This window comes from Miniopterus natalensis, chromosome X, assembly GCF_054644295.1.
Source record: "Miniopterus natalensis isolate mMinNat1 chromosome X, mMinNat1.hap1, whole genome shotgun sequence".
Taxonomy (NCBI): Eukaryota; Metazoa; Chordata; class Mammalia; order Chiroptera; family Miniopteridae; genus Miniopterus; species Miniopterus natalensis.
In genome coordinates this window covers 80,682,479-80,704,451 of record NC_142103.1, presented here as the reverse complement: position 1 = coordinate 80,704,451, position 21,973 = coordinate 80,682,479, and the positions used below count along the sequence as shown (strand labels likewise).

The following is a 21,973-nucleotide window of genomic DNA, read 5'->3' as shown; positions in this document are numbered from 1 at the left end:
ACTTTAGAGGAGGCCGCAGCCACACTGGCGTCTCAGAGGACTGTTTCCCAGATAAGGTAGGGGAGTATCTGGTCTAATTGGGTCTGGGAACCGTGCGGGGCTGAGCACACAGGGCAGCAGACATGGAGGCGCTCCCCGATTTACAGGGGGCCTCGGCACTGACGCGCCTGGCTGATCTCTTTCAAGAACACCAGTGCGCCGCGGTCCGCTGCCCCGGGGCCCAGGACCCCACAGCTCCCCCTTTTTATTTTAAAAAATAAGGCGGTCTTTCTCTTGCTGCAATTGCAGATATTTCAAGGAAACAAACAACTGAGAGACCTGTGCTGCTCCAAGACGCAGGCAACAACAGATGGTTCCCATACCCAGGATCCCGCATGCTGCCACGGTCACTAGGCCGATAAGTTGTTGTCCCCACTGAGTCATGGAGGGGAAAGCAGCACACCGAGAATTAAAGAAAGATTGAGCCTGTTTTGCTAGGTCCAAATCTAATGGGGGGGCATTGAGTAAGTCCCGAATCTCACGATGCAGTAATTGTATATCTAAAGAGGTATTGGTATCATGCCATATACCATTTAAGTGATTTTTTATCTTGTGCCACGCAAAGCGGGAGGCATTGTATGGCACGGGAGTCACACACATAAAGCGGAAGGCGGCGTGACAACGCAAAGAGACGCGGGTCTCTAAGCTGACTAACTCATCCCCTAGGATCTGAACAGTGTCATATAGAGCATTCAGACGCTGCTCAACACGATAATCCCAATCCTGTTGCGTCTCCAAGGTGCGTGTAACATTACTAGCTAACTGATTGACAAATTCAGCAGTTTGGATACTGGTAGACAGAGCAACGGCCGAAGCCGCAGCAGTTGCAATCATAGTTACTAAGGCAGTAATACCAGCAATGAGCAACCCAATAAATCGTTTTCCCCTAGTCAACTGATTACGAACTCTATCTAACAATTCTAAACTACGTTCCTCATACCAAGGTTCAGGAAGGTTCACAGGAAGGAACACAAACGAAGGTTGAAACAATATAGCTACGGGATACTCCGTAGAAGCGTTTACACAATTGGCAAGGGCACAGTTAGTACAATTTAAGGAGTACACTCCAGAGTCGTTACTTCGTGATAGATTGAGGGGGCCTACCAGCAGAGCATGAGGCTCAGGAACACAGGCAGTGGTAGAAACGTTCCATGCTGATCCACTGCCTGAGATTCCGTGTGGGGACACAGTCACATTGACCTTGTAGACGGTAATTCGTCCCAAGCTGGCAGTCAGCTTCTACAAGTCAGTTTGCCACGTCTTGTTGTTCCCGGTCCATAACCTTGCGACCCGTTGCGTAGGATGGCAGTCGGCGTCTAGGGGCGCCCATTCGCAGATTTGCGCGTTGCAAACAGTCCAGTTGTCATGGCAGCTTTTCCAGTCAATCCCGCCGCTGCTTTGGGACACCCTTTCGGAACACGCCTTCATCTTCTGCGGCAGCGGGCCGGTTCCCCTGTTAGAGCAATTGAAAATAGGGTATAGGTACTTAACATTCCAATAAATCCCAGAGCGGGACTGGTTTCCATCAGATTCAAGGGTATGCCTCAGTCGGACGCAATGAGGCAGGGAATCAGTCACAGTAAAACAAATGGGGGGAAACTTACTGACTCCGAGATAGGAATAGCCGTCCCTCCATTGCAGCCAAATATGAGCGGCCGACGGGAGGTCCAAGATCTTAGTATCATTCACATATACAGGTACTTGAAGATCATCCCAGGTTACAGGATGTAACAAGGGAGGGTTAGGCAGATATGCCCAAAGATTTTCCGCCCGTCCCACAGGGAAGGTCAGTAACCAAAGAAAGAAAAGAGCCTGGAGAGCTGCTGTCAGGGGCATCATTGCCAGGTCCTGCGGGCGGTCCACCACATCACGGCTTCGATGCTCAGGCGTCAGATGCAGGCGTTGGAATCGACGGCGAAGCCGGGCGATCTTGGTTCGGGGCATGCTTCACACACCGCGCAGGCAGCCACCGAGGAGCAGGGGCATCTGTGGGAAAAACACAAACATATCCTCGACCCCACATTAAAGCCGGATCAGGGCCATGCCAAGCGCCGGTTAGAGGATCCCGCCACAGTACCAGAGGATGAGCCTGACGTTGTGGATTCCAAAACCGGTCTGCGGCGGAACGTCCATCATCATCCAGAGTTAAAAAATTTATGACAAATAAGGTATGCATAAGTAGCTTTTGGGGAGTGGGTGTATATCCCCCTACTCCCCCTTTCTTTAATTTTACTAAGTGGTGTTTCAGGACTTGATGCGCACGTTCCACTATTCCCTGTCCCTGAGGGTTGTAGGGAATTCCAGTCTTAAGAGAAAAATGAAACTGTTGGGCAAAACGGCGTAGGCTAGCACTGGTATAAGCAGGGGCATTGTCCGTTTTGATTTCTCGGGGAGTACCCATAACAGCGAAGCAGTGTAAGAGGTGTTGTTGTACTGCGTTCACATTTTCACCCGAGAGACATGTGGCCCACATGAAGTGAGAACAGGTGTCAATGGTGACATGAACATACTGCAGGCGACCAAAGGACGCTACATGGGTAACATCCATCTGCCAAAGGTCATTAGGGCAGAGGCCACGGGGGTTAACCCCATAGTGGGGAACAGGGAGGAATTCTGCACAAGCTGGACAATTGCGAACAATCTCGCGAGCCTGTTCACGTGTAATATGAAATTGTTGGCGTAAAGATTTGGCCGATTGATGATGTAGACGATGCGAATCAGTGGCATCTTGAAGAGGGGTTTGGGCTACTAGTGCCATCAAACGGGTATGGCTGTCCGCGAGAGCGTTGGCAGCGTGCAGTGGGCCAGGGAGTTGAGAATGACCGCGGATATGAGCAATGAAAAACGGCGATTGTCTGTCGTGAATAGCCTGTTGAAGTTGAGTGAAAAGTGTTAGAACAGTAGAATTGTGTCCCCGCAAAAGAGGCGTGACTTCCAGATGTTGTAGAGAGGTAACAACATAATGACTGTCAGAGTGGATATTCAAAGGTCCAGGGACAGCAAGAAATGCCTGCAAAACGGCAAAAAGCTCAGTGGGTTGTGCGGAGGAGTAGGGAGTGGCCCAAGTTTTGACCTCGTTAGGGAGGACAAGTACGGCGATGCCAGTAGAGGAACCGTCAGTAAAAGCCGTAGTGGCCTGTGCGATAGGGCGATGCGAGGTCAATCGCATAATAGTATGAGGGGTGGTAGCTAGAAAATGTAATATTTTGTCCTTGGGCAAATGGTGCTGTATGTTGCCAGTAAAGGACGCTAGTGCCAAGGAGAAGGAATCGCACATGTTCAAAAGCCAGTCCACTTCCGCAGCGGTATAAGGGAGAATAATAGTGGCAGGATCTTGACCAAGGTATAGAGTGCTCAGCTTCCGACCCGTCCGAATGCAGTGGGCCACTAACTCATAGTAAGGCGTTAAGTTCTTCGAGGGACTAGCCTTACCATGAATCCATGTCAGAACTCCACCCTGATAAAGGACTCCCGTGGGGGCATGACGAGATGGTAAGATTATTAAGTCCCAAGGGAGTCGATAATCACAATAAGTAAGTCGAGCCGCAGCAAGGGCTCGCTCTACCATCTGGAGGCTTTGACGAGCCTCCGTGGTAAGCTCACGGGGGGAGGTCGGATCAGCGTCCCCTTTAAGGGTGTTAAATAAAGGAAGCAACTGGGCTGTGGATAAACAAAGGGAGGGTCGGATCCAATTAATATCTCCAAGCAGTTTTTGAAAATCATTAAGTGTTTTAAGATGTTCAGTACGAATAACCAATTTTTGTGGGTGAAAATGGGCGGGATGGAGAGTATAGCCAAGATAACTGTAAGGGGCATGAGACTGTACCTTTTCAGAGGCAATCTGAAGGCCGTGCAACTGCAGGGACTGCCGTAGCTGTCCATAGGCTTGCAGCAGGGTGGGGAAGTCAGCATGCGCCAACAAGATGTCATCCATGTAATGAATGATATATACATCTGGATATCCCTCCCGAATTGGGGAAACAGCCCGGTCAACGAACTTCTGACAAAGTGTAGGACTATTAGCCATCCCCTGGGGAAGCACTTTCTACTGATACCGTTGCATGGGTCTCTGCAAATTGATAGCTGGGACACTGAATGCAAACCTTTCCCTGTCCCTCGGATGGAGGGGAATGGTATAAAAACAATCCTTTAAATCTATTACAATTTTATAGGTGTCCCGGGGTATGGCTGCAGGATTCGGGAGCCCTGGCTGCAAAGCCCCCATTGAGCACATAGTGTCATTTACCTTGCGGAGGTCCTGCAACAATCGCCACTTCCCAGACCTTTTTCTTATTACAAAAATCGGTGAATTCCAAGGAGAGTTAGAAGGCTCTATATGGCCAGCAGTGAGTTGTTCCTGCACCAACTCACGTGCAGCAGCAAGTTTCTCAGAGTTCAAGGGCCACTAATCTACCCATACGGGGGAGTTATTCTTCCATAAGATAGGATCAGCACATAGGGCAGGACAAGTCAGTGGCCCGGAGGAAAATATGCAGAGGCAGAAAGTCGAGGAGGAGAATCAAGGTCGGGACCACCTAAATACAGTCTCATCTGTTGCATTAAATCTCGTCCCCAAAGGTTAACTGGCAGGTTGTCAACTATGTAAGGTTGAATGGTTCCCTCTGCCCCAGCATCAGTCCTCCAGCGCAGCAGGGCACTGCTCTGTCTGGGTGCAGATTGACCAATGCCCTGCAAGGCAGTGTAGGCCTCCTGAGACGGCCAGGCACGCGGCCAATGCCGGGAGGATATTACTGAGACATCTGCCCCAGTGTCCAAAATTCCTGAAAAAAGTTTTTCCTCAATCCATATATTCATAGTGGGGCGATTATTCTTAATAGCAGTCACCCAATAAGCATCAGAGGAACCGAAGCCTCCTGTTCCCCTTTTGGTCTCCTTTACTCGGCCCTCAGCGATAAGGGGCAATAAGGTAAGTTGAGCGACACGAGTACCCCTAGGGGAGATCAATAATTTGCTCCATGGTGGCAGCCATTACTTTAATTTCTCCTGTGTAATCCTGGTCAATCACCCCCGGGAAAACTGTTAAGCCCTTCAAAGTGGTGCTGCTTCTTCCCAACAAAAGTCCCCAGGTGCCAGGGGGTAGAGGGCCATTGATGCCAGTCGGCAACAACTGGCGGCCCATTTCAGGGGACAGCACTACATGGTCACTGACGGCGAGGTCCAATCCGGCACTCCCTGGAGTGGCTCGGTAAAGGGATTGGACGGCGAGGCGGCTACCCCTATTGTTTTCTGGGCCCGGGGTCGGCCCCCCGACAAGTTTCCCGTCAGGATATTGCCTTGAACGTCAGTTTGCGACCAACATTCACTCGCCCAGTGTTTTCCGCGTCGACAACGAGGGCAAACTTCTGTCGGCCTGGGCCTAGGCTTCCGATCAAGAACACCTGGAGGATCTGCTCCCCGAGGGCAATTGCGCACTAAATGCCCCGTCTGACCACAGCCAAAACAGCTCCCAGGGGGCCCTGGGATTCGTCGTCCATTGGAGCCCCCACCCCCGCGATTGCGACCACGACCAAACTGCTGTTGGACTATAGTTGCCAGAGGCACACCTTTCATAGCCGCAGCCATACTGAGTCCCTGTATATAGCCACTACCAATATCAGCACAGAGCCTGATCATATCATTAATTGTGGCCTTCCCTTTCCAGGGGCGAATCGCGGCCTGACACACAGTATTGGCATTCTCAAAAGCAAGCTGTTTCACAAGAATAGTTCCTGCCTCAGGGTCCTCTACTAGCCGCGCCGCAGCCTGTAAAAGGCGGGCGACAAAATCTTGAAATGACTCATCGGGTCCCTGTCGTATCTTGGAGAGCTCCTCCTGCCGGTCGCCCGTTTTAGGCAGCTTGCGCCACGCCTGAAGGGCGGCCTGTTTAACCTGCTCGTAAGCCACGGGGTGGAACTGTAACTGGGAATCCAACTCCGCATACTGGCCAGAACCCACAAGCATGTCATAAGTGATAGGGATGTTATGAGCCCTATTATTCAAGGCTTGCTGAGAGCAAATCTCCGAGAACTCGGATTTCCATAGCAGAAAGTCTTCTCCTGACAAACACGCCTTTGCAATGCTCTTCCAATCCCCAGGTGGTAAAGCAAAAGATGCAAGAGTAGTCAACACTGCTTCAGTAAAGGGAGCCGTTGCCCCATACCGAACACAGGCAGTCTTGAGCTCCTTTAGCTGCTTATAGGGCAGGGGCTCATGCTGCCGCTGGGGACCCTTAGGCCCCGCGACCTCCACCACCGGATAAGCCTGCAGCGTGAAGCCCTCTATGCCCTCACCTTCTCTGGCGGCCGTTCTTAGAGCTAACTGCAAAGGGGAGATAAGATCATCGATAGTAGCCTTCGGAGGACCCACACGTAGCATTTTAGGAGCGTGTTCACTTAAGGCAGGAGCAACCACCGTCGGGCTGGTAGGCAGCTGTACTGCAGGAGGCGAGTAACTGGGGGGTGCCGAAGCAGTCGGAGTTAAAGTTCCAGGGGGGGGTCCTTGTGTAAGCCTTCCAACGAGCCAGCCCGGGCACTTGAAAGGGGAAGATGCTTTATTGCATCGGCCATGGCTCGTAGCTCCTTGTGAACTTCCTGGAGGGTTGAGACGAGCCCACCCGGACCTTGCGTGACGACCCCGGCAAAGGGATCGTCATCTTCATGATAACGTGCCTCCTGTTCCTCTAAATCATCCCAATCCCTTGGGTTTGGGCCTCGTTGGACCTCGGGATACACTTTGGGTACCTGTTGCAACTCCTGCAAAAATGTCTGACAAGACTGGGAGGCGGCGGGTTTGTCTCCCGAAACTAGGGGAGCAGACTCAAGGCCGGGCTCAACGCACTCATGCGTCGCTGGTCCTGGAGCTGAAGAAGGAGCGAGGGAAGGCACAGGTGGGGGAGGGTCGGCAGGCGGCGCCAAGGTGGGAATAGACTGAGAGCGCCGCGGGCTTCCCCGAAGCCGTCGCCATTTTTTTGCCTCGCTATCATTAACCAGGCAATCCCTTATGAGAGACCACAAAGCGAAGGCATCGACCGGGGTTTGGTCGGGCCCGTGAGCTTGAAAGTGGCCCTGGATGCGATCGCCAACCTTTTTCCAAGTTTCAATATTAATAGTGCCATCAGAGGGGAACCAGGGACAAACAGTCCTAACGAAAGCAAGAAATTTAGCCAGCTGCGAAGCCTCCACACGTACCCCTCGCAGCTGCAGCATTGTTTGTAAAACCTGAACAAATAGATCAGCGCTAGAAGCCTGCCCCATAATTTCTTACCCCCAGTGACAAAACCTCATCCAAGACTGCCACTTACCCAAATTTCACTGCGCGCGCCACCGACAGTCTTGCCCCCAGAAGCCTTCAGGTCCCTGTTCGGGCGCCACTTGCCGCGAACCAGCCGCGGCGAGCAGGACTGTGCTCCGGAGGTGAAGAAGAAAAGAAAGAGACGAGACAATGGGGCTGGGAGGGCTCTCTGCCTCAGGGATGCTGGGTGAGAGTCAAGCAAGCTTTATTCAGAGCCACAGCATTTTCTACAGCGTTTCAGGGCATCCGGCCAACCTCCTGACCTTCTACGACATTCCTAGATACAATACTTTAGAGGAGGCCGCAGCCACACTGGCGTCTCAGAGGAATGTTTCCCAGATAAGGTAGGGGAGTATCTGGTCTAATTGGGTCTGGGAACCCTGCGGGGCTGAGCACACAGGGCAGCAGACAGGTAGGCACTCCCTGATTTACAGGGGGCCTCGCACTGACGCGCCTGGCTGATCTCTTTCAAGAACACCAGTGCGCCGCGGTCCGCTGCCCCGGGGCCCAGGACCCCACAACACCTCACACATGAATAAAGCTCAGCCTGGCCGGGGTGGCTCGGTTGGTGGGAGGGTCGTTCCCCATGCCCAGGTTTCGGGGTTTGATCCCCGATCAGGGCGCGTGCGGGAAGCAGCGATCCATCGGTTTCTCTTTCTCTCCCTTTCCCTTCTTCTCGCTCTAGAATCAATGAAAAAATCGTGTCCTCGGGTGAGAATTTAAAAAATAAAATAAAAAAATTCAGCTCCAAGAGCAACAACGGCTTTCCTGGGGCTGCTCAGCAGGGGGAGAGATTGGGTTCTTTGTCTTCAAGTATTGGTCAAATAAATAAAGCAAACGGGGGGCGGCATTTCAAATGCACTCCGTGGGTGACGAGCGGCGCTGACGGTGTGCGATCGGGCGGCGTTTAATAAAGGGATCTTTCGCTTGCGGCACTGGGGACAAAAATATGTGCTTTTCTTTCTTTGAAGACATCACTGGCATTTCACAGCTGTGCGGATACTATTTGTTAATCAATTCTACCCCCAGGAGGGAACTGCTACAGACCCAGAGGAGAGAATATGGAGGATGTTTTTGTCCAAAACGCGTTCCGCTATCTTTCAAAGGGAACAAAGGGAAAATTGAGCTTCAAATGTACACGATGTTAGACGTCAAATCTATTTCCATTTAAAAAGCTGAGCTGCAGGGATTAAAGGTATGACTAGATGATACCGGTGAATAAAATCTAGCAGGTGTTGCATTTTAAAATATGTGATCCTTTGTCTTCTGCTTTCTAAATTTACTCCCAAAGCAGATAATCGAATGAAACCGCCTAAAACTGGAACCGCGCAAGATGAGGGCAACTTGTGTGGCTTTAATGGCCTCTAATAATCGTCCAGATCTGCGGTGCCGCGGCTTCGAGCCGGCTCCACTCTGGGGATTTTTTAAAATCATTTTTTAACAATGAAACCCCATTCGAGAGCTAAGGCCCGGCAGACAATTCTATTGTCTTTTTATGGGAAGCAACGCTCTCGCCTGAAACTGCAAGCAAAAGGAAATGAATTTTGAAGCATCCTCCTAGATCACGTGATTTCTTCGATTTCGGTGCCTGCCGCCTGCCCCTCCTCCGCCACGTCACTAAGTTCCCGGATCTACCGCCGCGCTCCCGCCCGTCCCCTCCGCGCATGCGCTCTCTAAGCCCCGCCCTCTGCCCTGGGAGAGAGCTCAGCGGGAGCTGAATTAGCTCCCGCGCTTTGGCGGGCATTCGAACCCAGGCAGTTTGACCCCGGGGTCTCTCAGCCTCACAGACCAAATTCTTTGTCTGCCAGCTTTGGGCACCTGGGGCCGGCTCGAGTGATTTAGTAAGTGGATGTTTCAACCGCACGGTAATTCGGGTTACGATCTGCATGTAAAAATCTGCCTGATAACACAAAAGGCACTTATTTTGGGGGATATACAGGGTGTCCCCCAAAATGTATACACACTTTAACAGCTGATAACTCAATTTTGAAAATGAAATGCATTTTAATAAACGCTGCCTTCATAATTATTCAAAGTGTGTGTATAGCTTTTGGGGGACACCTTATATATTTTAAAGCCTCCAAAAAGAGCAATTCCAGCCGGGCTGGCGTGACTCAGTAGCTGAGCACCGACCTAGGAACCAGGAGGTCACATGGTTCGATTCCTGGTCAGGGCACCTGCGGCTTAGGCTGGATCCCCCAGTGCGGGGCGTGCAGGAGGCAGAGGATGCATGATTCTGTCTCATCATTGATGTTTATCTCTCTCCCTCTCCCTTCCTCTCTCTGAAATCAATAAAAACATTTATAAAAAAATCACAAAGAGCAATTCCAGTAGGTTTGCTTTAGGCTCCCTTAAGGACCTCTTAGGAGGACCTTGCTACCTGCGGACAGCAGCTGTTTTGACCACTGACTGGCCTTTATACCTACACCTTAGAAACCAGCTGGATTCTGACTGCAATATACAATTTGCCATGTATTAACGACAGACAGAATTTTTTATTCTTTTTTTAAATCTTTATTGTTGAGAGTGTTACAGACATCCCCTCTTTATCCCCCATTGATCCCCTCCACCCTGCATCTGCTTAATCATGTGAAACTGAATCAGGAAGAATTGAAGCAGTAATAAAATATAAAAAGCAAACAAAAGCCCTGGTCCGGAGGCCTCACAGAAGAGCTTTCTAATTTTTTAAGTTGTAGGGTTAAAGGAGTTTACTAAAAAATTTTCTTGCTTTTTGAGGTAGGACAAGCAGAATTCTTAACAAGTTGGTTTCCTGTGTATGGAGCAAAACAAATCTAATTGATTAATTAAAGGAGGAGAAATGAAGCCTGCTCCTGGTAATTAGTTTTATGCTTTTCTATTTAGCTATACCTTCAACCTGTCAGCTAATTTCAGGGTAAAAAATTAGAAAGCTGCCGCTTATGTGACTAATTCTCAACTATGCCGATATTAACATTTTAGTAACTGGAAAGTGACATCATTTTCTCGTTAGCATAAATCTACTTGATTGCACAGGCATTCTACCCTGGAAGAAAATGCATCCCTCCCCCACACAGGACAAAAAGCTATTTTCATTTGCAGTGCAAATGTATGCAGCTCATAAACATCCTTTCCCCCATAAATTGGCTCTTGTGGGGGGAAATAAAGGTTGCTCACCACTAATATAGATTTCTAGAAGCTTCAAGAGGTTCTGATTTGGGCAGTAATATTTCTGATTAGCCAAAGAGGGAAATAAGGTGATGTAGGTCAAAGACTGCAAATTTTCAGTTACAAGAATAAGTTCAGAGGAGCTAATGCACAGCGTGGTAACTATAGTTGGTAACACGGTACTGTATACAGAAAGTTAGGGAGAGTAAATCTTAAACAGCCTCACCACACACACACACACACACACACACACACACACACACACACACACACACACAAAGGTAACTGTTAACTATGCGAGGTGATGGATGTATTAATTATCTAGATTTTGGTAATCATTCTACAATGTACATGTATATCAAATCATTGCATTGCACACTTTAGTTTAAAATATATATATATACATATATATATATGTTTTTATAGATTTCCAAGAGAGGAAAGGAGAGGGAGAGAGAGAGAGAAACATCAGTGATGAGAAAGTCATTGATCGGCTGCCTCCTGCACACCCCTGCTGGGAACTGAGCCCACAACCCAGGCATGTGCCCTGACGGGGAATCAAACCGTGACCTTCTGGTTCATAGGTCAACGCTCAACCGCTGAGCCACGCTGGCTGGGCAGCATTGTGCACTTTAAATATATGCAATTATATTTGTCAATTATTTCTCAGTAAAGTTTAAAAACTGGGAAGAATAACTGAAGAAGGGAAAAACCAGATAACCAGATGAGACATTCCCCTGGGCTCTGGTGGAGCCACCAGGAGGGATTTCTGAACACTGGGCTGACTCCCAGACCTTATACTCTGAGGATTTGTCTGGTCAAAATGAGCCAGAATAAGACAAATCGGGACAGCATAGTAAGATTTTCATCAAACTGAATTTGTCTCATTTAAAAGACTGTCCTATGACATTATGTACCTTTGGATCTTTCAAAATGCAAACGTCCATCTTTATACTGGATGACTCATCTGTGTGAAATGTTCAGAACACACAAATCCATAGAGACAGAAAGTAAATTAGTGGTTGCCAGGGACCAGGCGAGCAGTGAGGAGTGACTGCTAATGGGAAGCAGGTCCCTTTTGAGATAATAAAAATCTTTTTGGAACCAGATAATGTTAATGGTTGCACAACATTGGGAAGGTACTACATGCTGCTGAATTGTCCACTTTAAAATGGTTAAAATGGTGACTTCGCCTTATGTTTATTTTACCACAATAACAAAGTACGGGTGCCTGGGTGCCTCCCTGCATGCGGCTTACAAGGAGCTCTCGCGCACACACAGACTCCCTCTGCCTGGTACACACCAGCTCTGTGCACACCTTTCTGTACCTCTGTGTTTGGCCCACCCTTTCTTTTTTAAATATGTCTTTATTGATTTCAGAGAGAGGAAGGGAGAAGAGAGAGAAAGAAACATCAGTGATGAGTCATTGATCGGCTGCCTCCTGCCTGCCCTCTGCTGGGGATCAAGCCTGAAACCCAGGCCTGTGCCCTGACCAGGAATCAAACCATGATCTCCTGGATCCTAGGTCAATGCTCAACCGCTGAGCCACACCAGCTGCACTGGCCCACCCTTTCTTCCACCTATTTAACCCCAGTGGTGTTGGCTATAGAAATGGTAACCGAACTCTGTGGGTTCTCTCTCTCTATGTGCCTCGTGATGTTTGACTGCAAACTAGCAAGAAACTGCTTCTTTTGCTGTCTAATCTGTCTAGTTGCTTTGTGCCTCTGTGTTTAAGGGCGCAGCTATAACCTACCAAGGTGGGTTGAAGAGGGTGGATGATAGAAGCACATGCCTAAGCAAGTTGGGAGAGATGCTAATAACAGCCAGAAAACGAACTGCAACAGCCTGTAAAATAGACCAGGGTTAGTTTACGGGAAAATTTTGTGTGCGTGAGTTTTATTTTGTGTTGGTGTTTTAAAAATATCTTTATATAGTCCTGTTTATATTGACAGGCTAGGCTTTGGGTCAAAGCCATGGCCAGCCAGGTTGGCATGGCTCAGTGGTTGAGTGTTGACCTATGAACCAGGAGGTCACTGTTCCATTCCCGGCCAGGGCACATGCCTGGTTGCGGGCCCGATCCCCAGTAGGGGCCGTGCAGGAGGCAGCCGATCAATGACTCTGTCTCATCATTGATGTTTCTATATCTCTCTCCCTCTCCCTTCCTCTCTGAAATCAATAAAAACATGTATATATTTTTAAAAAGCCACGGCCAGTCTTATGTGTCATGGACTACCTGGCTTGTCAGGCTCAAAATTTATTACTATCTGGAGTTTCCTCTTAAATTTAATTTGGGTCAGTTCAGAGGAACAATGCTCACATAGACTTTTCTGGCTAGCATGGAGTCAAAATGGTGACCAAGCAGAGAATGCAGACAGTCCGTAACATATAAATGCGTCTCCTTCAGAAGCTAAAAGTTGGTTGTCTGGGACTCTGAACATATTTTTCTATAGAATCAATGTTGTAAATGGTGGTTAACTTCTAAGCTAACCCATAGAACCTATTTAATCTACACTACACCTGAAGTATTTCTATTAATATAATATGTAATTTCTACATAGGATTATTATATATGATAACGACTACTATATTACATATAATGATGATTTTATTAATAAAAATAATTCTGGGTTCTATCTGGAGGAGTTGTATTTAAAATTTTTTTAAATTGATTTTAGAGAGAGAGAAACATCGATTTGTTGTTCCATTTATTTATGCATTCACTGGTTGATTCTTCTATGTGCCCTGGCCAGGGATGGACCCGAACCCTTGGCATGGGGATGACGTTCTAACCAACTGACCTACCAGACCAGGGCTAGAGTTGCTATTTGTATATTTTAAATATATCTTTATTTTCAGACAGAGGAAGGAGAGGGAGGGAGAGATAGAAACATCAGTGATGAGAGAGTCATTGATCGGCTGCCTCCTGCACGCCCCCTACTGGGGATCGAGCCTGCAACCCGGGCATGTGCCCTGACCGGGAATCGAACTACGATCTCCTGGATCCTAGGTCGATGCTCAACCGCTGAGCCACGCTGGCCCGGCAGAGAGTTGCTGTTTAAACTGAGCACTGTACTAGGCCACAAAGCAATAGGAAACATGGGCTTCACCCACAAAAAGCTATCCCAGGAGAGCTGTGGGGACTGACGATTTTCATATTCATCAGAGTGATTTTTCTCACCTAAATCCTTCTGCCTCCTCACCCCACCCCTTCTACCGAGAGATGGGAAGGGAGCTCTGGACAGTCTCGTAGAGTCCCCTCCTGTCCCTAAGACCCAGGGGTCAAAGACAAAACCTCTCACATCGATGTTTCTATCTCTTTCCCTCTCCCTTCCTCTATCTCTAATAAATAAATGAATGAATGAATGAATGAATGAATGAATGAATAAATAAATAAATAAGTGAAGGATATGAACACACTGGGAAAAAATTTAAATATCTTGCTGATTTGACCAAAATCCTGATATTGACAAAGATAACATAATTCTCATTATAGACCTCTAAAAGACATTGAGGTCCAGTTGGCTGATGAGTTCAGAGCCTTAAGATTGGTCCCTAAACACGAAACCTTGATATGCCCTAAAAATATACAGCTTTTATATGAAAGAAACTTGATTAGGGTTTCCCTAAAATTTATACCATCCTAAAAATGTATACCGCATTGCTAATAACAAATTGTAAAGGTGAAAGTTTTCTAAACTATCAATAATTAAAACCAAATTTCCATGAACCATACTAGAAGAAAAACAGAATGAGCTATCTTTTTATCCTCTTGCTAGAAAATATTACAAAATTGTTGTGCAGCCAAAAACTGTAGGGGAAAAAAGTGTTGTGAGGTTTTTCAGGCAGTTAACAAAACCTTATGTCAGTTTTCTGTATTATTTGAGATTTGAGGTATTTCTCAGCTTTTAAAATGTTATGTGTTGTATTTCCTTTCTGATTCTAAATAACATTCTTTTCTGTCTTCATTTTTAAAAAATTTTTATTGCGAGAGAGAGAGAAACAATTGGTTGGTTCTTGTGTGGGCCCTGACTGGGGACTGAACCCACAACCTTGGTGTATCCGGATGATGCTCTAACCAACTGAGCTACTCAGCCAGGGCTCTTTCTTTCTTTATAATGTTCTGTTCTTTTCTTAAGGGTCCCCCCAAAATCATAATCTTCAAAAAGCCCACAAAACCCGAATCCACCTCACAATGTACACCCCATGCCCAAGCGCACCCATGCATCTCATATACACGAGAACTAAGAACTCAGGCTTGCTGAATAAAAATAGATACAAGACCCCTTCCCTAGAGATATCTTTAGGGTAGCTCTTTTAAAAAAAAAAAAATGTTTCTATTGATTTTTTAGAGAGAGAGAGGGGGAGAGAGAGATAGAAACATCGATTGGCTGCACACCCCCTACTGGGGATCGAGCCCACAACCCGGGCATGTGCCCTGACCAGGAATCAAACCTTGACCTCTTGGCACATGGGGCGACCCTCAATCCACTGAGCCTCACCAGCTGGGCTAGGGTAGCTGTTTTTATCAGTAAAAAGGTGCTAGTGAATGTAAGTCCAACATCCCAACATCAGACTTCTACTCCAGAAAATTCAGACTCACAATTACCACAGATTTATTAAAAGCTAGACCCAATGAGAATTACTTTTACTAATAAGCTAAGTTTACTAATTAAGCTAATTTTATTAATCAAGCTAATTTTTCTGTTGGTTCCACCAATGCCTTCCATTCCTTTGGTATCACCCCCCCAAAAAATCGCAGAGAACAGCTTTGCGCCATGATTTCACCATTGCCCCAGACAGAAGGGGTGGGTTTTCTTCCTTGTTAGTCTCTTGGATATTTTAAGATTGTCATCATCTGTTATGCAACATAAAAATAAAAATAAAATCAAACTTTCATTTTTACCTTAGTATTTTATGAAGCTAAACTTCATTCTTTTTGTTTTATTGACATTTGTAGAAAGAGGTTTTTTAAAGTCTGTTGCTCAGAGTTAAGTGGCTGCAACTTGCAGAGAGGTGGCCTGTCTATTTGAACGTGCAATGATCTCATCCTTGTAGGGAGCTTCTAGTCCCAGGATGGTTTTTTCCTCTCAGGCTTTCTTTCATGTCAGAAGAAGAAACATAAAAGGCATAAGGGTATGCCAGATGGTGAAAAATAGGTTTACGGCACCAAAATAGTGTTGTTATTTAAAACTAGGCTAGTATTGAATGCCAGAAGGTGTGAAACCCAGCTCTGAGTAACAATCTCCACATTTAGCATTAATCTTAGCCTGTCTGGAGTTCCCACGGGAGGAAGCAGGGTGGGTCCACCAGCCTGCCTGGGCGGCTTGTTGCAGGGCTGTCCACCCAGGATCCTGGATACCCAAGGAAGAGCCCTGGGGCTCACTTCTTGGAGGGCCAGCTTGGCTCCCCACTCCCTTCCTATCCCCACACCCTACCACCATCACACCAGAAGTCCTCAGCCAGGCGCTCTCTGACTCACCCACTCTCCTTAGTATTGGCTTCTGATGTCCAAGAACCCATAAGGCTGGAACCTTAACCTCCAAGAAGTTCTAGGTTTCTTCAGCATCAAGGAAGGTAACAGCTATCTCCAAAAGTTTTCTCAAAACCATTAGCAACCAGTGTCCCTCAAATTCTCCAGCTTAAAGGAAACCAGCATCCAAGAGGGTTGGGCTCCTCACCAAGAAAGTCTTTATTTACCTCCATCACCTTACTCTGAGTCAGTTAGCTTTTGCTGCAGAAAAATCCACCACAAAGCTCAGTGCCTGAAGACACCGGCTCTTGATTTAGCTCTCTGTTCTGCGGACTGACAATCTGGGCCAAACTCTGCTGACGCACTTGGCTCACGCCTGCGTCTGCCATATCCACTGCCAGGTTGGCTGGGGACAGCTGGTCTAGGATGGCCTGGGCTAGTCAGATCATCTTTCTTACACATGGCTTTGCTTCCCCCAACAGGCCAGCCTGGGTTTGTTCATAGGGAGGTGCCTGGGTCGCAGGAGACTAAGCAGAAATGATGAAAACACCCACAGCTTCTTGAGATAGGCCTCGACCAGACACCACATTTGGTAGTTGATTGGTCAGAGCAAGTCCCAAGACCAGCCCAGATTCAAGGGCTACACCTCTTTTTTCTTTTTTTTTTTAAATGAAGATTTTATTGACTTCAGAAAGAGGAAGGAAGAGAGAGAGAAACATAGAGGGGCCTCCCATTGCATGCACCCCGACTGGGGATCAAACCTGCAACCTGGGCATGTGACCCTACCGGGAATTGAACCGACCACCAACCAGCCAAGCCACATCGGCCAGGGCAAGGGCTACCCCTCTTGAAGGGGGGAGCTACTGTGCATTGAAAAGGGGTGCCTGACTGGCATAGAGATATGGTAGGGTACAAGTACAGTTGACCCTTGAACAGTAGAGGGGTTAGGGTCACCGGCTGCCCGCACAGACAGAAACCCAAATTTGCATATGTAAATTCACAACCACCAGTTTACCTTTGAACAACTGGGGTTTGAACTTTGAGGGTCAATAAAAAAAATCCGTGTATAAGTGGAACCATGCATTCAAACCCGCGTTGTTCAAGGGTAAGTTGATGTGAAACATCTCCAATGGGCAAAGTTGACAAAACTCATCCTCTTCTATCAAAAGAAAGCTCTTCAGTACTACGACATTTCTGCTAAAAGTAACTACAACTTTGAAAATCGTCTTGGAAAACTAACTGAAGCTCGGCCGGTGTGGCTCAGCGGTTGAGCATCGACCTAGGATCCAGGAGATCGTGGTTCGATTCCTGGTCAGGACACATGCCCTGGTTGCGGGCTCGATCCCCAATAGGGGGTGTACAGGAGGCAGCCGATCAATGACTCTCTCATCGATATTTCTATCTCTCTCTCCCTCTCTTTTCCTCTCTCTGAAATCAATGTATATTTTTTTTAAAAGAAAACTAATTGGAGACCCTAATTTGAAGTTCGTTGCTATGTCTGCTCTTGCCCCACCAGAGGTCGTCACGGACCCAGCTTTGGGAGTGCACTGTGAGGCTGGGAGAGCAGGGCCCTACCGCGAGCTCTGAAACACCAGTGTCCACAGTTATCTGATACCTGGTTCCTTTTGTGGCCGATTCAAAATTTTATGGTGTCCAAGCCAACTGCAGGTAGGCTGCTGTCATAAAGCACATGCCTCCTACAAATGAGACCTCATCTTTATTTTCAAGCGCCTGACAGGAAGATACATTTGGATTCAAAACCCATTTCTGTTATGATAAGAAATCTCAATAAATATATCATCTGTCCATTATGATAAGAAATTTCAATACATCATCTGTCCACCGGAGGCAGAGCCACCAGATGCTTGAAATGTAATTTCAACTGTTGCACAATTTTAAAAGGATGAGAAAAATGTCACTTGCTCACCCGTGCTACCAAAAGTTTCTCCTCCACGATGACTATCAGGCATTCAAAGTGTTCATCATATAAAGTCTAGATCAGGAATTGTGTGTGGCCCATGCAAGCACAAGACCTCATATAAAAAGCTATGTTGATGAAAGCAAACTGTGGTGGATTGGTTACTTCCACAACCCCTCCCATGCTAGTATTCACTTTGCAATGGGTCCCTGCCTTTCATTCCTCCCATCCAGTATGGGTCTAGTTCTCCACCCCACCCCCACTCCCGCCCCAGAGTTTAGGCTGGCCTTGTGACCTGCTTTGATGGATAGAAGAGAGCAGAAGTGACTTGGGGCTCTCAAAATTTGGTCAGAAAGCTTGAAGCGTTCGCCTTGATTCTCTTGGAAGTTTTGGTTGCCATACAAGGAATACACGGAGGAGAGGAAGCCTGAGCTGTCCCAGTCCGCAGCCAGACACGTGAATGAGACCATCTTGGATCTTCCAGTCCCTCTGACCCTCTCTCTTGAGTGAGTCCAGTCAAAACCTGCAGAGGAAGTGCCCAGCCAACCACCACAATCATGAGGAATCATAAACTATTGTTTTGGGGCACTACACTTTAAGGTGACTTGTTACACAGCAAAGGCTAACTAAAACACAAAGCTCATTTTTTTTTTTTCTTACTGCAAAGAAAATTTTATTTTATATATAACTGGCCATGAGTTTTGGTCATTAATTATTACATAAATGCTACCTAGTGCCATTACCCAAGTGACATGACCATTTTATGTCAACAATTCATTTCTTTATTTACAGAATTTTCATGATTTACATAAGTACATCTCTCAGTGAGGGTTTAACATTGAGATGCAATCTAGCATCCATAATATCCGATGTTTTGCAGATAGCAATACAGAAGAGATGTATTTTTAATCACCTTTTCATTTGAGTCACCGTATGTAAAAAAATAAATCAATAATTTAGACGTCCTGTCTCTAAAGGAGATTTTCCAGTGCACTGATAGAAATGGCTACAGACAGTAAGATTTTCAGAAACACCTTCCATATCCACATCCATACCCTGTAGTAATTTCTGAATCACTTTGTTTGCCAGCTGCTTTCCTTTGCATACAAAAGGGGCCCGGAGGAGACAAATGTTTTGTTTGACTTCTTTGATGTCCTGGACTTTCTATAGTCCTTTATTTTTCTTCAACCTGTTCATTATAAATTTAGCTTGGCGTCCGTGTTTGACCTCTTTGACTCTCTTCATTACATCAGTCGGTTTATTCCACAGCTCTCCCTGGTATTTGACAGATTCATTTCTACGTTCTTCAAATTCAAAGGAATTATCCACTGTAAGCTCTTTACCAGCTGTTCTACAGAATGCTTTAGTCCACCTGACCTTGTGAGGAATGCGCTTGTTTTTAAAGTTTTTATCACACTTGGATTTACAGAATCTGAACACTTTGCAATCACTGCAGACTAACATCATGCCGTGGCCCAGGTGTATGGGCCCCGAACAGAAATAACACCTCTTGATAAACATATTGAACTGCCTGGGGACCCACCACCCAAACGTTGAGCTTGAAAGGAAGACAAGCTCAATTTATCATTAAAAAACAAAAAGATGTAATGGGGGGGGGAGTGGGTGGAAGTAGAGATGAAACAAAATTGGTGCAACCTTAATAATTGTTGAAGCTGGTGATTTATTATCTACTCATCTATTTTTGTGTATGTGTGACATTTTTCTTTAAAAAAATTTTTTTGTGGGGGGGAGACGGACACTGGCCTGTCCTTCCACCCATCTATGCGTTCATTGGTTGATTCTTGTATGTGCCCAGGCTGGGGATCGAACCCGAAACCTTGGTGCATCAGGCCGGTGCTCTAACCAACTGAGCTTCCTGGCCGGGGCTATGTTTAACATTTTTCAAAGTAAAAAGTAAAAAAATCGCCCGGCCGGGCGTGGCTCAGCAGTTGAGTGTCGACCTAGGATCCAGGCCATGGGGGTTCGATTCCCGGTCAGGGCACATGCCCGGGTTGCAGGCTGATCCCTGGTTGGGGGTGTGCAGGAGGCAGCCGATCAGTGACTCTCATTCCTGTTTCTCTCTCTCTCCCTCTCCTTTCTTCTCTCTGAAATCAATAAACATATACTTAAACCAAAAAAAAGTAAAATAATCAAAAGGAGGGTTGGAAAGAATTCATTAGAACGATGCATACGCACAGTCGCGCGGGGCTTAAAGATGGGAATGTGTTCTGAGAAATGCATCCTTAGGCGATTTCACCCAGGGAACCTCAGCGCACTACACCTAGATGGCCAGCCTGCTACTACTGTAATTGCGCGTGCTACACTTTTACACGACTGCAGCACAGTGACTTTGTTAATACCGGCATCGGCACCAGCACGTGAGTGACGTGTGTGCTACCCTGGAACAGCTCGAGGCCAGTAGGTGACAGGGCTTTTTCAGCTCCATTAGGACCCTCTGAGACCCGTGGTCCGCGGTGGACGCGGCGGGCGCTGCAGGGCGCATAGCTGTACTTGCAACTGAACACCTTTTCTAATAGTTTATATTTCATTTTCTTGCCATGATGGCATAACGCGTTAAGTGAAATATTTTTTTCCCCCAACAGGCCCCATTTTGACTCTCCAAACACTCTCCACTTCCCCCCGAAGGTCGTGATGATGTATCAGTTGTCTGGGTGCGACAAGAGGGGAATAAAGATGAAGAGCCGGGCCTGACCACGTCCAAAGAAACCTCTCCAAAGGCAGCTTGCGCCCCACGCTAGGCGGGGCTCCGAAAGGGCAGGAGCCCCCGCCGCCAGCCGGGAGGGCGGGGGGGGGGGGGGGGGGGGGGGGGGGGTGAGGAAGCCGAGCCTTCCCGGCAGCCTGCTGGGCCCTCATTTCCTCCCTCCCGCCGCAGGCCCGCCTGCCACGACGGTGCGGGCTCCGGGCTCCCGCCTCCCCGCGTGGGGGAGGGGAGGGGAGGGGAGGGGAGGGGAGGGGAGGGGAGGGGAGGGGAGGGGAGGGGAGGAGCCGGACGTTGGCGGCCGGCGGGAGCTCGGATTCGGCCCCCCTCCAAACCATCCGGGGTGGAGCCAGAAGCTTCTTTCTGACCGAGGGGGCTTCCTTCGATCCCCCCCTCTGTCTTTGTAAGGGGACAAGTGGCAGGCGCGACGCCCTGGAGCTCTAGCGTTCCGGGGAGCGGGGAACCCCGACACCCCGGGCTCCCTGCATTGTCGAATCCAAGTCGGGGCGCCGCGCCGAGGACTGAGTGGCAGCGGCCAGCGCGGTTCCCAGAGGGGGGCCCCCCCCATTGGGCCGGGAGGTGGGGGGCGCGGCTTGGGCGGGGCGGCGACGCCCCTCTCAGTGGTCTAGAACCCGAGCTTCCGTCTCCTTGTTGACCCCGTCCCCCCTTCCTCAGGACGCCTGGAATGACCGATGCGGGGTCTCAGGCCTGAAAGCCTCCCTCAGGAAGCCCTCTTTCCTTCCAAGGACGCCCAATACCCGCGGAGGGAGGAGCGGGGGAGGGAGGGAGGAAGGCGGGGGAGTGGGGATTGGGGAGGCAGGGAGGGAGGGGGAGAGAAGAGACAGGAAAGGGAGGGAGGGAAGAAGAGGAATGAATTACATTGGCCCGTCGCAGCCGCAGCGGAAGATGCTGACACCCTGATCCGGCCCCCTTCCCGGGCCAGCGCTGCGGTTCCCTCCCACCCCCACCCCCACCCCCCACCCCCACCCCCCGCCGGCCTGCAAATGAGCACACAGAGCACGCGGACTAGAACATAAGGTTATTTTATTCCTTTTTATTTTTTATTTTTTTGCACACTCATTAATAAGTAAACTACTGCAACGAGGGGAAAAAAGCAAGCAAGCAAAATCGTAATATCATCTCAGTGGCCCTTTGGTTATATAAGAAGGAAGAATTAAGGCTAGTTAGCGGGAGAGAGTCCCTGCTCCAAATCACGGCCCCAGAAGGCTTTGAATCAAAATGGAAAGCGCAGAAAGTGGGGTCGAGTTCTACCAGCAGCTCACTTATGTTCCTGCTTCTGGGGCACGACTGGCACAGGTCACAGAACTAGGCCCAGCTGAAAGCCACCAGTCCTACACACCTCCTAGCCACCCCCTCCCCCCATCCCCCACCC

At 48.2% G+C, this 21,973-nt stretch overlaps 2 protein-coding genes and 1 pseudogene across 2 annotated transcripts; all 3 read right to left on the bottom strand.

The window, feature by feature from the left end:
• Window positions 1–249: 249 nt before the first annotated feature.
• LOC148090589 (endogenous retrovirus group K member 25 Env polyprotein-like) lies at window positions 250–1,875 on the bottom strand. Its single transcript, XM_087813392.1, has 2 exons — window positions 1,330–1,875; window positions 250–1,278 (listed from the first exon to the last, which is right to left on the bottom strand). The coding sequence occupies exons 1-2, from the start codon at window positions 1,873–1,875 to the stop codon at window positions 250–252; spliced, it is 1,575 nt and encodes a 524-aa protein (XP_087669518.1).
• A 3,318-nt stretch (window positions 1,876–5,193) lies between these two features.
• Window positions 5,194–6,414, bottom strand: LOC148090588 (endogenous retrovirus group K member 10 Gag polyprotein-like). The gene has a single exon (XM_087813391.1). The coding sequence runs from the start codon at window positions 6,412–6,414 to the stop codon at window positions 5,194–5,196; it is 1,221 nt and encodes a 406-aa protein (XP_087669517.1).
• Window positions 6,415–18,809: 12,395 nt separating this feature from the next.
• LOC107524977 (putative ribosome biogenesis protein RLP24 pseudogene) lies at window positions 18,810–19,382 on the bottom strand (annotated as a pseudogene).
• Between the last annotated feature and the right edge of the window lie 2,591 nt (window positions 19,383–21,973).

Coding starts and splice junctions, on each gene's coding strand:
- LOC148090589 (XM_087813392.1), bottom strand. CDS start 1,875: ATGCCCCTGACAGCAGCTCTCCAGGCTCTTTTCTTTCTTTGGTTACTG. Junction 1,279..1,329: donor ACTGCCATCCTACGCAACGG/GTCGCAAGGTTA, acceptor ACTGACTTGTAG/AAGCTGACTGCCAGCTTGGG.
- LOC148090588 (XM_087813391.1), bottom strand. CDS start 6,414: ATGCTACGTGTGGGTCCTCCGAAGGCTACTATCGATGATCTTATCTCC.